This window comes from Macrotis lagotis, chromosome 1 (assembly GCF_037893015.1).
Source record: "Macrotis lagotis isolate mMagLag1 chromosome 1, bilby.v1.9.chrom.fasta, whole genome shotgun sequence".
NCBI classification, from domain to species: Eukaryota; Metazoa; Chordata; class Mammalia; order Peramelemorphia; family Peramelidae; genus Macrotis; species Macrotis lagotis.
In genome coordinates, this window is record NC_133658.1 from 902,363,644 (window position 1) to 902,379,562 (window position 15,919).

The 15,919-nt window shown below is 53.8% G+C and overlaps 1 protein-coding gene across 4 annotated transcripts; it reads right to left on the reverse strand.

Moving 5' to 3' along the window:
• Positions 1-1,008: 1,008 nt before the first annotated feature.
• NUMBL (NUMB like endocytic adaptor protein) lies at positions 1,009-15,618 on the reverse strand. Of its 4 annotated transcripts, none has more exons than XM_074219091.1 (10): positions 15,450-15,618; positions 14,627-14,714; positions 14,139-14,278; positions 12,869-12,943; positions 12,410-12,484; positions 11,851-11,991; positions 8,896-9,085; positions 8,360-8,671; positions 7,254-7,376; positions 1,009-7,159 (listed from the first exon to the last, which is right to left on the reverse strand). In XM_074219091.1, exons 1-10 carry the CDS (start codon positions 15,495-15,497, stop codon positions 6,546-6,548), a joined length of 1,806 nt encoding a protein of 601 aa, XP_074075192.1. In that variant the 5' UTR covers positions 15,498-15,618; the 3' UTR covers positions 1,009-6,545. The 4 variants fall into 4 exon arrangements, with proteins under 4 accessions (XP_074075192.1, XP_074075191.1, XP_074075193.1 ...); XM_074219090.1 differs by having other exon boundaries at positions 8,360-8,674; positions 15,450-15,617; XM_074219092.1 differs by lacking the exons at positions 14,627-14,714; positions 15,450-15,618 and having other exon boundaries at positions 8,360-8,674; positions 14,139-14,597.
• Between the last annotated feature and the right edge of the window lie 301 nt (positions 15,619-15,919).

Consider the following 15,919-nt stretch of genomic DNA (forward strand, 5'->3'; position numbering starts at 1 on the left):
GCTCACTTACTAAGAGGGCAGCCTGGCCCAGGGTTAATCAACTGTCTTTGCTCATCTCTTTTACAGGATGCTAAACATAAATATAGAGTGGTGGATAGGGCCAACCTCATTGCCATAAAGACAAACTCGAGTCCCTTGGCACCAATGACAATGTGACCTTGTACAGGTCACTTGCACTCCCAGTGCAGTTCTCTATTGTCTCAATTGTAGAGTGGGTTCAAATTTGCATTGGCGGAAGGAGCTCCCTTTACTGATTAAATCATAGAATCAGATAAAACATGGAGATAAGGGGAAAAGAGAGAAGCATTTTAAAGTTCCGTTGCCAAGTGGATCATATTTATAAATATGATCTCATTTGATTCTCTCACAACAACCCTAAGAGATAGGGCCTATTTGAATCTTCATTTTACCAATGAGGAAACTGAAGGAAGGAAATTGAATGACTAGATCAAGATCACACAACTAGGAAGAAAGCTCCAAGATGGGAGAACCTCAAAGGATTACTAGAAGTCTTTCATTTTATGGATGAAGAAAGAGCAAGTGAAAAGACCTGCCCAAGGTAACATAGCATGGGTAGAAAAGGGATTTGAACCCAATATCCCCAACTACAAGACAGGTATAGAGCACCGTACTGCCCAGCTACCACCCAAGGAGCAAGGTCTGTCTCCCTCATATTTGCTTCTGCACAGTTCACTCTGCCCCCCAATCTCCCTAGCAAAACTGAGGTGCCAAAGACTGTTCTTTGAATAAATGGATGAATCCACAGGTCTTCTGCTCCGCCTTCCCTAGGTTGGCTCTTCAGTTGTTTGCCCTCAGGAAACACCCAAGTCTTCTCTTTTCCAGGTAAAGTATCACCTGCTCCTTCATGGGACCCAGCTTCACATCTCTTGCCCTCCACTCCCATGAGAGAGCTCCTCATGAAGCTGGGGAAATGAGACCTAGCAAGCCAGACGATGTCAAATTATATTGTTTCTCAAAACTATATTCTTGGTAAAAAGGCTGCTTTCTTTGAGAAATACTTGGCTTTCATTTTCCCCTTTGCCACTAGGTATGAAGTCAACATCCATGATTATCTCCCCCCATGTTACATAGAAAAGTTGACAATGATCAGGATTGGAACACTTGACCTACCCTCATGATAGGAAGAGATGACCATTCATCAGATAGCACTGTATAAGGATGAGAGTCTTGGAGAAGCAACTGAGCAACCTAATATTGTGCCATCTTCATGGACAGGCCACCAAGGAGGTTCATGATTTCCCCCTATCCTTTATTTTTGGGCAAATATTCCCCTCCATGTTTGGGGTGGTTCACCTTGAACAGATGGCCTCCACCTATAGATTTACATAAATCCTAGAGAATAAAACTTCATGTCTAATCTATATTTTCTGACTTTTTTTAACTATATTTTTAAGGTTTAGAGTAACTTCTCTGGGCCTCAGTTTACTCATCTGTAAAATATAGACATTGGTTGAAATGAATCCCAAAGTCCTTTCCAGTCCCAATTCTCACAACTGAATCTGCCCCCCAAGAAGCTGGTCTTATGCCCCCAGTATTTAAGCAATATAGGTTAACTCCTTTTTCAGATATGCCCTAGAGGGGACTGCAATTCTATTAGAGGCTGGAGAGGATGGTCCCTTCCAGTTCAGATTCTTGAAAGCCAGCTGGCATTGCCATGTGATGCTGGGCAAACTCCCCTTTGCTCTGGGAGCTTTTATGATCTTCCTTGCAGTGGAGAGTGACCTCAGCCCTCAGATTCACCAATAGGAAGGACCCCTCCTTTTCAGGTGAAATCCACCCAGGGAGGCTAGAGAGAAGGTGGAGGTGGAGAGTGGGGTGGGGTTCCTGGGGTCTACCCACATTAGCTCCAGGCGCCCAGGAAGGTGGGGGTGGGGAGGAGAGACTCATTCCAGAAGAGCTCTCCTGGGCACAGTTCCCTCCCCGCCCCCTCAATGTGCCTGCTGCTCAACCCAGATCACACACAAAAAAAGTGAGAAAGAGAAGGGAGATGGGAGAAAAGGAGTTGGGGAGGGTGGGAAGAGGAGACTTAGATGGAGCTAGGGAGGGTGATGGGAGCCCAGGCCACTGTTTTCTCTTAAACATTTATTATGCTCCTACTGTATACAGGAACTGTATTTATCCCCATCCCCAAGGACCGCCTCCCTTCCCATCTGCCAAGCAGCTTCTCACCTGGCTCATGTCTTCCCGCAAGAGGACAGTTCCAAGGGAGAGGAGGGTCACACTTTAGAAAAGGACCATCTGGTGCTGACGATGACCTCATCAGTGTGAGAGGGTCACATTGAGCTCCTGGGAACATTAGAAAAGGTCACCTAGGGGAGTGTGTCACACTGAGCTCCAATGGGTCCCAGAAAAAGACATCGGGAGGAGGGGGCGGGCTTCACACCACATTTGCAGGAGACATTAAGAAATGATACAGCCACCAGCAGGAGAGTGTTACAGCCTATTGCCAAGAGAGAGATTATAATATTAATAATAGCAGCACTTGCGAAGCACTTTGACAAATATCTCATTTCATCCTCACAACAACTAAGGGAGGCAAATTTTATTATCCCCATTTTACAGATGAGGAAACTGAGGCAGATGAGGTCCCTACTTGCTCAAGTTCAAATAGTTACTAAGTGTCTGAGACTGGATTTGAACTCAAGTTTTGACACCAAGACCCTTAATCTACTGTGCTACTGTGCTAGAAAAAGATAAGACTAAAGGAACTGGGAAGGACGGCTCTGTGGTTCAGTGGACAGAGCGGCTTGTCGGGAAATAGGAAGTCTCATCATGAGTTCAAAACTGACCTCAGACACTTCCTAGCTGGGTGACTCTGGGCAAGAGTCACCTTAACCCTGTTTGCCTCAGTTTATTCATCTGTAAAATAAGCTGAAGAAGGAAATGGCAAATCATTTCAGTATGCCTGTGGAGAAAACCCGAATGGGTTCTCAGAGAGATATGACTGAAAAACATTTGAACAACAAAGGGATTGAAGTGGAGGAATGTCCCAATGGGATCTGGGGGAACATTAGGGAAAGGACCTGATTATAAGGAGAAAAATGCCACAGCCCAGTGACCCACAAATTCCTTTCTACTCAGGACAAGGAAAGAAAGGAAAGCCTGGAAACTAGGTACAGGCAGCAGATGGGTACAGGCAGGGGTGATCTCTGAACTTCTGGGGTATTGGCTCTAACCCCCCCCCCCATTCCCATCTAGTTTGACTAGTCCTATTGTTCAGAGTTTGATGAGGCCAACTCTAATCTTCTCATCCCAATAATCTACTCCAAAAGATTTAATCTCTTTACACAAGTCCTTCTGTCTCTGGCTTGTTTCCTTCCTTGGTGAACAAGGGATTTGAAGAGACTCTAGCTCTTCTCCAGATTCACTGGGAGGGGACCTTTTCTTCTGTAAACCTCAGTTTCCCCATCTGTATTGATCTTTCCTGATCCTCCCATTTTGTGAACAACTGCTCCTTCTTGAAATGATTTTGACTTTATCTGGGGGCCTGTTTTTCATCAGAGCTAGTATTTTTGTGCCAGCTACTTATCTCATTTGATCCTCTCAACAATCCTGGGAGGCAGGGGCCATTATTATCCCCACTTTATAGTTGAGGTAATGGAGCTGAGGGAGGCTAAGTGATTTGCCCAAGGTCATACAGCCAGTAATCTGAGGCCGGGCCTGAACTCAGGTCTTCCCTGAGTGATCTCTGCTCTCTGTGCCTCATCACCTAGCTGCTTCTAAGTAGACTGTAAGCTCACTGAGGGCAAGGACTTTTCCCCTTTTTTTCCATCCCTAGGTACATAGTAGATATTGGAGCTTAATAAATGTCTGCTGAATTAACAGTATATTTTCATTTTCTTTTTAGTTTTTGCAAGGCAATGGGGTTAAGTGGCTTGCCCAAGGCCACACAGCTAGGTCATTATTAAGTGTCTTGAGGCTGGATTTGAACTCAGGTATTCCTGGCTCTAGGCCCAGTGCTCTATCTACTGCGCCACCTAGCCACCCCACATTTTCATTTTCTTACGACAAGAGAGGAGTGGTCGGTGACCACTCTGATCTCAGGCAGCAATTTCCAAGGGGAAAAAACCTATTATTGGTTAGACCCATGCTGGGTGACTATGAGCATAACCCCCTCCTCATTTTTCTTCTGAATCAAATGGAATAATGCTTCCTATCCCATCTATGGGGTAGTTCAGGGGAAAACCCATGTAGGGAAGCACAGGGGGTGCTGGGGTCTGAGACACTTCCTTGGTGGGTGACCCTGGGCCTCCCACTGGAAAGGAGATACTTCTCCCTTACTGAGTGTGAAGAAATGGATCTGCAAGCCTTTGGGTTCTAGAAAGGGGATCTGTCATTCATTTCCTTGGATAGGCAACTGGGTCTTTTTGGCAAGAATGCAGACTTCTTTCATGCATCTTACAGCATTTGGAGAAGAAATGGCCACACCCTCTGGGGCAGAGCCAAGGCAGGCGAGCCATCACATCTGGCTCGGTTGCGGGCATTTTAGGGAATGCCAAAATATTTTGGAAGTTGCCATGGACAAACAACCGTCTGGCCCCATGAAGCACCCAGGAGGGCTCTGGCCAGGAGCACAGCTCCAGGCTCAGCTAGAGCCCAAAGGGATCTCAGATTTAGTCCAATCTCCACATTTTACAGATGAGGAAACTGAGGCCCTGGGAGGCTCAGAGACTCACCCAAGGCCGGGGTTTGAACTCCAGATGCTCTACAAATCTAAGCTTTTGCCACTGTCCTGCCCTGAGCAGGAAAGGAAAGAAAGAAGTATAGTTCCTCCCTCCTCCTCCTATACGACAGTAAAGGCACAATGCCCACTGGGATGGCACTGGCTGGTGAGCTCCATGTTAGCATCTACAAGGCTCTTTCCATGCTCTCATTTAATCCTCACAAAAAATGGAGTCAGGAGGATAGCCATTGTCCAGGTGAGAGTGGAGTGACTGGTCCAGGGGCAGGGGGACTAAGCCTCCAGTTAGAATGCCAACCTTGGACTTAGAAGACCCGAGGTTCCTGGCAGTTTGACCCTGGAATGCTAATTCCCCTCAGTTTCCTCCTTTGTAAAATGGGGGATCACATTAGCCCTACCTCCCATGGTTGTTGTGAAGCCCAAATGATAGGGGCTGAGATAATATAGGTGGTCCATCTACAGAGGATTTCTTCCCAGGACCCTCTGAGCAGAATAGAGGGTGGACCTCCCATTAGAAGGTCTCCTCGGTAGCATAGGGGAGAGCATCTTGGCTTTCCAGGGAGCAAGACCCAAGTTCAAATTCAGCCTCAGATCCTTACTAGCCTTGGTGACCCTGGAGTAGATCACTTATCCTTTCTCAGCTTCAGTTTCCTCATCAGTTGGAGGTTATGCTGAGGCTTAAATGGGGTAACCCCCACATCTAAAGATCCGGCTCCAGGGCCAAGCCCTCCCCTCCTCTGATGCTCTGCTCCTTTCCTCCCCTCCTCAATGACCTGCCATGGCTTTGTTGAGGGGTGTGAAAATGCAAGCTCTCTGAGGGCAGGGGCTATTTGACTACCTCCCCTCTCCCCACAGTGTGTCCCTGGCTCATAGCAAAGTTAATTGGAAGATACTTGATTGCTCAATCCATACTCTTCCCTCCTGGCCCCGGGCCCCCCTAGTTTCCCCCAGGGATTTCTGGGTTTCTTCTCAAGCCTTCTTCCACCATGTCAACCTCTGCTAAGAAGACCCTCCTGACCTGGCCTGTCAAGGGATGGTCCCCTGCCCTTTCCATCTCAACTTTCCTGCTCTGCCTCAGATCTGGACACACACAGACAGGATCCTCCCCCACCCCCCCAAGGCTCCTTTATATTCCTTCTTTATTGGCTCTCATTGTATAATACAAATCTGTAGGTTTAGATACAAAAAAAAATCTGGAGATAAAAGATAGAAAAGTCCAGGCGGTGATGGGCACAGCCCCTGTGCCCGCCGGGCATCCATTCCCTGCTCCCCTCTTCTTTTGGCGGCGGGCACAGAAGTGAGGTAACTGAGCATCTTTCCCCAACCTGCCCAGACATCACCTCTCCCAGTTCCTCCCTCCCAGCCCTAGGCAAGAGGGGCAGGCCTGGATATCCCCCGGGCAATGGCAGTGGCAGTGGGGCAGGTTGGGGGGAGCCCCTGTCTTGTGCTCAGGCATGGACCCTAGGGGCAGGCTTCTTTCCCCTCACCAACCCCAGGCCAGGGGAGCAGGCAGAAGAAAATAACTCTGACTCGTGGGGGGGGCAGGGGAGGAGGGAGACACAGCCCCTATTCCCTGGAGGGCATCAGAGGAGGAGGGGGAGGGCAGTGCTAGGCCAATTCTAAGGGGCAGTGACATGGGTCTGTCCCTGAATTACATCCCCTTTCACCACCCACGACCCGAATATGAACTCTTCCCTTTGGACAAATGTGGGGAGAGGGGAGAGGAGAGACTAAGGGTGGGAGGCCCAGGCCCAAGGAACATGGAGCTGGGCAGATGGCGGGAGATGTACAGAGATACTTGGGCTAAAGAGAAGGGTGCCCACAGGCTTAGGCCCCCCCCAGGCTACAGTTCAATCTCAAAAGTCTTATGGAGGTCTCCGGAAAAAGGATTGGACGGCCGCTCGGGCTGGGGCTTCCCCTCCAGTGCTGCCCACTGAGCCTCAAAGGGATCCGCCACTGGGGCTGGGGCTGGTCCAGGTTCAGGAGGCCAGGGGGCCCCATTGGGTCGAGGGGGTGGTGGTGGGGGACAGGAGGTAGCCTTCCCAGCCAGGGCCGAAGGCTGGAGCTGAGTGGCTGAGGGGGCAGCAGCAGAACAGAAAGCATTGGCAACCATTTGGGAAGGGGTGATGCCCACTACAGGCACCCGGGGCACTGGTTGGTAGCCCAGGCCTGGGTAGGTGGGCACAAAGGCAGGCTGCATGTGTGGGGCAGGCAGGAAAACTGCCATGGGGGCAGGGGCCGCGGGGAAGGGCTGGAGAGCCGGAGGCAAGGAGGCAGGAGCAGCAGGTGGCCTGGGCCCTGGCAGTCCCTGCTGCTGCTGCTGCTGTTGTTGCTGCTGCTGCTGCTGCGCCTTGGCCACCTGGGCCACCTCCTCTAACCACCGCTCGGCCTCCGAAGGTGTCCTCTTGTGCCCAGAGGGGGGTGCGGGCAGGCCCGGTTCACTCCAGGTGGAGGTCCCTGGGAAAGGAGGGGTGAAGGTAGGTGGGCACATGGGGGGCAAGGATCAGGGGCCACTTCCCTGCTCCACCCCCAGGCAACATCAGGTCATTACCTGTAGCTGAGGGCTGAGGCCCAGGCAGAGGGGCGCCTGCATTGGCAAAGGAGGAGCTGATCTGGGTACACAGAGCATTGATGCCATCACTGTCGCCGGCTCCTGGAGGCTCCATCTCTAGCACTGGGGGGGGGGGGGGGGGGAGGCAGGGACAGAGAGAGTCCATTCTACACTCAGCTTTTTACCAGGGGATCCCCTTCGAGGTGCTGGCAGGGATAGAGGGGGGCCCAGGAGACAGCTGGGCCTCCTTTGTGAAATGAGGGGAGCAGAAAAGAACCTCAGCCCAGGGATCAGCAGCACCAGGCCCCCGGTCAAGTTCAGCTCTTAGTGGACCATCCTCAATGAATGCCTGGTCTGCCAGGTCAGCTTGCAAGGGGTGGTGGACCTGGCAAGCTCTAAACTTCCCTCCCAGTCTGCCATCCTCTGTTCCAAGCCTGGGTTTCAGTCCTGACACCCCTGCTCTAAGCCCCCTCCCAACTGACACCCCTGATCTAAGCCCCCTCCCAACTGACACCCCTGCTCTAAGCTCCTTCCCAGCTCTGATACCCCTGCTCTAAGCCCCCAGCCCCAGCTCTGACATCCCCTATTCTAAGCTCCCTCCTGGCTCTGACATCCCATTTAGGGGCCCTCTTCAGGGTCCACCTATCCAACCCATGCTCTCTGCTGCCCTCTCCCCACCCTCCATGTCTACTTTGGGCCTGGCCACAGAAGACTAGACTTGAATCTCTCCTTTCCTCTGAGAGCCTGGTTGTCATCCAGCTCTTTTTAAGTCAAGTTGGACTCTTCCTGACCCCATTTGGGGTTTTCTTGGCAAAGATCCTGGAGGTTATCACCATTTTCTTCTGCAGTTCATTTTATAGATGAGGAAACTGAGGCAAAGAGAGTAAAGTGGCTTGCCCAGGGTTATTCAGCTAGGAAGTATCTGAGGTTGGATTTGAACTCAGATCCTCCTGCCTCCAGGCCTGGCCCTCTATCCATGGTACCACCTAGCTGCCTTGACTCTTGACATCATCCTGGTGCCAGAGTCCCTCAGCAGCTCCTTTCCCAGGTCAACACATCTTCCCCCCCCCCCCCCCCCCCACCGCTGGGCACGGCCTCCCCCTCACCTGTGCCTTTCACCTGGAAATCAGTGCGTCTCTGGAGGGTGGAGGGCAGTTCATTGAGCCTAAGTGACAGCTGTCTTTTGAAGGGCGAGTTCTTCTGACTGAGGGCTGGGAAGCCACGGAAGGAGCCCTGGCGCACCAGCTGCTCCAGGGGTGCGTGGCGGCGGGGAATGGCGGCGGCTGCTGGGCCTAAGGGAGCTGGTCCTGGCGCACCTGCTTCTCCCTTCTCCCCAGGCGATGTGGCCGCAGGGGTTGGGGACATGTGGCCTGGCTGGGCAGGGCCTGGGGCGGGCACGGCGGGCACAGCTGCTGCCTCTGCTGTGAGGCATGAGGTAGAGGGAGTAGTGGTGACAAATTAGTTGGCACCCCCTCCCCTTCCCAAGTGCTCATCAGCTCCCTATCTCTCTCCTCCCCACTGCACCCTGGCCCATGGGGCTCAGCTGCTACCTTACCACTCTCCCTCCAGTCCACTCCCTCCAGGAAGGCCCCCTCCCAGGCTCCTAGTATTCCTGGCTCATCTCCCAGGCTGGGTCACCCACCTTTCTTCTTCTCGGGGAGCTGGCGCTCGGTGGGTCGGCTCCCCCCAGTTAGGCGGAAGGAGCCTTCTCGGGCAAAGCTGGTGCGGCTGGCATCAAAGGCAGCTGTGACCCCACACTCCTTCTCCCTCCTCTGCTTCCTCTCCAGGCAGGCAGCAAAGGCACAACCCACTGCGTGGCTCAGTCGCTCGCCCTACAGGGACCCAGAGAAAACAGGGGAGAGGCAGGTTCAAGGCCATGCCAAGGCCACCATGCCCTAGGCTGAGCTGACGGGACATTGGCAGCCACCATACTATCCAATGCCTACCAACCCAGCCATGGCAGTGGCATCCCTCTGCAAAATTAAGCCAGAGCCAGGAAGCCTTTCCTGGGAGACTTCCACTAGTGGGAGTCAGCCCAGGAGACCCCTCCAGTGGCTACCAAGCTGTTTCTTCAGTGAAGACAGATCTGCCTCCTTTGGTTGCTCCCCCACTGCTCAGTCCAGGTGGACAAGGAGTCCTCGGATTGTTAGAAACCAGTAGTCTTGGGGGCTCTGTCCCCAGTCTTCTCTTCCCCTAGACAGTCAGCACCCCATTCTTCCCACTGATCCCCAGGAGGCCTGGACTGAGGGCCGTGAGCCACGCCGGCCACCCTCCTCTGGATGCCCTCTAGCCTGCCCAGATCTCCTCCAGAACAGGTCCCTCAGCACTGAATGCCAAACTGCAGGCCTGTCCTGAAGCCAGGCCGCCAGTGCCCGCTGCTGCCTGGGCTGGTGTCTCCAGTCTGGGTGAGTCTGCAAAATGCAGTCCAACCCTGTCTCAGCCATACCCAGCTTGGGAAATGGATGTTGGGCAATCCAATGGAAGACTCTATTGATTCTTTTTTGGTGCTGGAGGGGCTAAAGGGAAGGGGAAAGGGAGCGTGACCTAGGAAGGAGCTTGGTAGAGTCTGGTTCAGAGGTATGGCCATGCAGGTGTGTTGCATTTGGGACCTCCGAGATGTTGAAGTCCCTCTGTAAAATGTGGTTCCTCTTGGTGCACCATTGAGTGAGACTCTTCTTGGGGCCTCAGTTTACCCCATCTGAATGATGAGGAAGATGGACAGGGCCTTGGGAAGGACTTCTTGGGATGAGGTGGGCTAATGTTGGACATCAGGGCTTTTGTTTTTTGGTCTGGTAGTTGAGGCCTTCTGCTCTCCAGCCCTACTCGATTTCCCAGCCTCTCTCCTCTACATGCTCTTCCAGTCAAACTGGAATTTTGCTCCCCAAAAGAACACCGTGTGTTCCCTTATTGGCCCACACTGTTCCCTAGGGCTTGCCAGGAATGCCACTCGCTCCACACTTTACCCCCCCACCGCCCCAACCATGGCTGAATGAATCTTTTCAAAATCAACTCAAACAGGGTGGCTAGGTGGTGCAGTGGATAGAGCACAGGCCCTGGAGTCAGGAGGACCTGACCTCAGACACTTAATAATGAATTAGCTGTGTGTCCTTGGGCAAGTCATTTAACCCCATTGCCTTGCCAAAAACTAAAAAAAAAAATGTGTGTGTGTGTGTGTGTATATGTATATATATATACATATATATATATATATATATATGTATATATATACATATATATACATATATATACATATATATATATGTATATGTAAATCCAGGCCAGGGAGTCCAAACCCACTTTATGGATGAGGAAACTGAGGTTCCAGAGGCAGGATAAGAATCCAGGTCTGGTGCCCTAAGCCTCTGGGCCCCACTGTCTCTCTGTCACCTGCCCTGGCTCATAGCTCAGCAACCTCCTAGGCTGTGAGCCCTGAGAAGACAGGGCAGGCGACGGGATGCTTTGCGTCTCTGCCCCAAGTTCCCCCAGTCCTGGTCTGGATGATGCTGAGGCAACCAGAATGAAGTGACTTGCCCAAGGTCACCCAGCCAGGAAGTGCCTGGGGCCGGATTTGAACTCCTGGCCTGGCATCTATTCAATGTGCCCACTAGATGCCCACCATCGATTATAAATATATATATAAGAGATTAAACTATGCATATAACATAGAGATTACATATGTGTATATAGAGCATGCTATTACATCTCTATCACTCCATCTAGCTATTGTAAAGAATTGAAAGCAACTGATTAAGTGAAGGGGGTTGGGGGCGGGGGCTGATACTGGTCGAGGATGGAATTTTAGCCCTAGATGGTCCTTGAATTGTGCTTGGAGAAGCCAAAGGAGTCTGGGGATCTGAGGAGAGGAGTGAGAATGGCCCGGGTCCAAGGGAAGGTGAATGAGTGGATGGGGCATCGGTGGGCCTTCCCATGGGGCTGCCCGGAGGAGGCCGGGCCTCCACCAGGTAGGAGGGGGGCTCCCCCCTCCATTTCCAGGCTTCATTCCCTGCATTTCCCTGCTTGCCTCCTCCAGGTCAGCTATTTAGTAACCTCACCCCTGTTCTCATTCCCAGGTGACATTGCATGCACTCCTTCCTCTTACAATCCCTAGCTTGGGAGAGGGGATGGAGAGAGCAAAGGAACAGGCTTTTATGAAGAACCTACTGTTTTCTAGGCATTGTGCTAAGTGGTTTATGAATATTTAGCTCATTTGATTCTCATGAGGAAACTGCAGCAGAGAGAGAGGTCAAATGACTCACCCAGGACCACACAGCTTGTGTCTGGGGCTGGTTCCACTGTGTTACCTAGGGGTCTGTAAGGTCCCCTTCAGGTGGCATCTCCTACATAATGATGGTTTTTCTGCTCTTCCCCTTTTCCTTGTAGTATCCCTCTTCTCCAGAAATGACTTTTGAGTTATTTTGTTATTTTGTGTTATTTTGTATAGTCTGCATTTACTTATCTGAGGTCAACTGAAAGCTATTTGAGGATGGGGAATCGTTTCCTCATTTTTGTTCTTGTGTCTGCCTCCAACAAGTAACATAGTGTTTTTATACAGTAGCTGCTTAATAAATGTCTAAAAAGTTTTAGGAGGGTCACTGACCGAGTCCTTGAGGGCCAGGAAACAATGGCAGATCCAACGTCGGGTGGTGCCATCCCGGCAGATGTAGGAGAAGGCTTTGTCTAGGTTTCGGTCAGGGGCGCAGAATGAGACCTTCTCAATGGTCTGGTCCACCAGCAGGTCCTAGAAGGGAAGGACCAGGAAGAATCTAAGGACACTGGAGTAAGACTGACCCTTAGAACTATTTTTTTTTAAAGAACACGTAAAACAAACTTTCTCTAGAGACAGACCCTTAGAACGATTTTAAAAAAAATGTCAGATCTGGAAGAGACCTTAGCAATCAGAATATAACTTCTGCAATTTACAAAGGGAGAAATTAAGATGCAGAGAAGGAAAGCCTTATCCAAGGTCATACAGTAAATCGGGGCCAAATTGGAGACAGCACGGGCCATCTTACTTTCTGCCCAAGCCTCTTTCCACTAAGTAGACCTGGGAGCCCAGAGGGAAGGGTGAAGCAGATGATTCAGGTATCCTCTGGAGAGGCTTGGGGAGGGAATCCTAGCATCAGGGCCAGGGATGGGGACGGGGGGGGGGGGGATACCTTGGTCTTGTCATCCACCACACGTAGCCCATCTGCCGACACCCACAGCACAGATTTCACGGATTTCCGTCCAGTCTGGGGGAAGGAAAGGTAGACTAGGATAAGGGGGTCACTGGGGGGAAAGGGAAGGGGTGGGCACTGCTCTTCCAAACAGGCTCCAGGCTATTCACCCTAAGCACTTACTTATTAATCACCTATTGGGGGCTAAGGACTGCTAAGCCTGGGGATAAGGCCAAGAGGGGACAGCCCCTGCCCTCAGAGTTTACATTCCACACTCCCCTATACACAACATACACACACCCACAGCTGTAAAAGGAATAAATACAAAGCAGATAGAAATAACAAAGGGGGGAGATGCCAGGAGCCGGACAGAAGTTGGGGGGGGGTATCAGGGACCAGATGGCGACTGAGCTCAGTCTTTGAAGAAGCCGGGGATGCTAATCAGGGATTCTCACTCACCGCCTTCAGCTTCTTCACGGCGTCTTCACACACATGCATGCCCCGGGACTCCTCCACTTCGACATGACCAAGGTACTGGAGGGAGGAAGAGGGCGAGGATGCTCAGATCAGCTCAGACCAATTTAGGCCCACCTCCCCTTTTCTCAGTTCTGACACTCAGATGCACCATCCCACCTCTCACCTCTCCCTAATTTCTCATTGTCTTCCTCTTCACCCCTCTATTCCCCCCATCCCCCACTTCTTCCGGGCTTGACTCGGAGTCTGAAAGACCTAGGTTCCAATTCTACCTTAGAGTCTAACTAGTTACATGACCTGGGCAGGTAGATCACCTGTTTTCAACCTCAGTTTCCTCATTTGTAGAGTGGAAATAATGAGTCAAATGAGATAACATATGCAAATAACTTTGCAAACTTCAATGAATTATGCAAATATCCCCATCTCTACATTCTTTCATGTACCCCATCATTCCTCTCTTCATTCCTTTGTCCTTCTTCTCTCTATTCTTTCATCCCTCCTTCATCCCCATCTCTCCATCCTCCTATCCCATCTCTCCAGTCTTCATTCCCATCTCTACATCCTTCATCACCCCATTTTTTCAGCCCCAACTCTCCATCCTTCATCCTCAACTCTCCATCCTTCAATCCCATGTCTCCATCCTTCGTCACTATCTCTCCCTCTTTCATCCCCATCTCTTCATCCTTCTATCCCATCTCTCCCTCCTCCATCCCTCTCTCCATCCTTCAATCCCATGTCTCCATCCTTCATCACTATCTCTCCATCTTTCATCCCCATCTCTCCATCCTTCATCCCTATCTCTCCATTTTTCATCTACCTCTATTCTTCATCCCTTTGTCCCTCTTCTCTTCATTCCTTCATCTCTCCTGCCTCCATCCCTTCATTCCCATCTCTCCATCCATCATTCCCCTCGCCTCAGTCTTTTTAACTCTCCCCATCCTTTATTTTTCCATTCCTCATCTCCCATCATCTCCTTAGTCCTTGCATTCTCCATCCCTTTGGCTCTCATTTCTCCTGGACATAAACTCTCGTCCTGAGCTGTAGACTGTCAGAGCTAGCTAGGACCCTAGAACCATCAAGTCCAATCCCCCTGTTTTACATAAGGGGAAACTGAGGAATAACAAAGAGAGGGAATTTGCCCACAGAGAGGACAGGGTCTAGACCATCGCTCCCCCAACTTCCCCAAGAAGTCCAGAGCTCTTGCCCTCGCCCAACAGACGTTCCCAGAGCCCCGCCCTGGTGTTCCCACTCTCACCCTGACTGGAAAGCTGCACTTGCCCTTCCGAACGGCATCCTCATCCGCCTGCCACTGGTGCGGGCGGGAGGCCTCGGGGACATAGGCCGGCTTTCTGCGCCGTAGGCTCTGACGCAGCTTGTTCATGGTGCCAGCGCCGTCTGGGGGTAAGGGAGGGTCTTTGGGGTCAGGGGCCAGGGGTTGGAGCAGCAGTGTTGGTAAAATGCTTGGGGTTGAGGTTGTGGAACGTGGGGGGGGTCTTGGTTCTGGGCACGTGACTTCCCGTGGCTGTGTCTGCCCCAGGACCAGGGGCATCTGGGGAGGCAGCCGAGGGGCACTCCCACTCCTGACTGGGCTCTAGCCTTCCCCATAGGGTGGGAGCTTTTCCAGGAGGTTCTTCCCAATAGGCTTTGCCTCTCTCCCAAGATACCTCCCTCAGCCTCCCTGGCCCTGATGGGGCTTCCCCTCCCCAAGTCCACTCCCCAGCACACCCCGCTGCCCTCACTCACCGGGCTCCGTCCTGAAGGTTTGGGGGGGCCCCAGGGCCAGGCGAGGAGGGGCTGAGGACAAACGCTGATGGGCCCGCCTGGGCCTTTCCTGCTCGGACACAGGACCAGACCGTGAGGGCCTGGGGTTCCCCTAGCTCACGGGGCTCCCCTGGTCCAGAACACACTAACCCCTGCTCCAGCTCCGTGACCTTTGGCACAAGCCCCTGGATGGGACCAAGGAGTCCTGCCCCTTCTGCCTCGGCCTGCCCGACTCCTGCCCTGGTCGCTATAGCAACAGTTACCAAGGAGACCATTCCCATGGTTAGGAGGCCCCAGGAACGAGGGGGTAGGGGTAAGAGGGGGGGGCTGCACCTTCCCGGTCACCCCAGTTATCTCTTGGGGACGCCCCTTTCCACAGGCCCCGGCAGACAGAGACCCACTCGGCTTTGATCTTTGCTAGGGTGTGGGCCCCGGGCCCGGCCCAGCCCCTTCGGGGAGGCCACGGGGTCAGGAGCTTTGGGGGGACAGAGGGAAGGCCTAGACACACCCTGAGCCAGGCAGACGCCGTGACAGAGGGGCGCCCCCCCCACGGATGGGGTGACGGAGCTGCGGTCCCGCGGCCGCCCCGGGGCCCCCCACGCTCCGCCCCCGGCCCCCCGGCCCCCCTCACGGACACACGCGCCCCCTCTCGCGGGGAGGCGCCCCCCAGCCCGGGCCCCCGGACCCCCGGGCCCGCCAGCCCGGCTCGGCCGCCTCGGCCCCGGGCGGGGTCCTCCGGGCGCGGCCGCCCCGGGCGGGGACAAAGGGGCGGGGGCCCCCCGCCGCCCCCCGCGCAGGCCCTTACTGCGCCGGCTCGCCGCGTCTCGGGGGCTGCCGCCGCGCTCCGGGACATCCAGGGGCCCCGGCGCCCCCGCCCGCCGCGGACCCCGCGCGGCCCCCGGGCGGCTCTGCGGCAGCGGCGGCGCCGACTGGCGGAGTCCGGGCCCGGGGACGGAGGCCGGGGGGGACGGAGGCCGGGACGGCGGGGGCCGCGCACGCACGCGCCTGCTCGGCTCCCGGGAGGATTCCATCGGGGGGGCCGCCCCCCGCCCCAGCCCGCCGCCCCCTCGCGGCGCCCCCTGCGCCCTCCAGGCCCCGCCCCGGCCCCGCCCCCGGCCCGCCGCCAAGGAGCCGCGGCCGGCCCCGCCCCCGGCCCCCGCATTGGGCCGCGGCCGCCCGGCCCCGCCCCCCGGCCCCCGCATTGGCCCGGCGCCCGCTCGCTCCCCGGCGGGGCCCGCCTCCCCGCGCCGGCCCCCGCCCGCCCGGGCGCGCAAG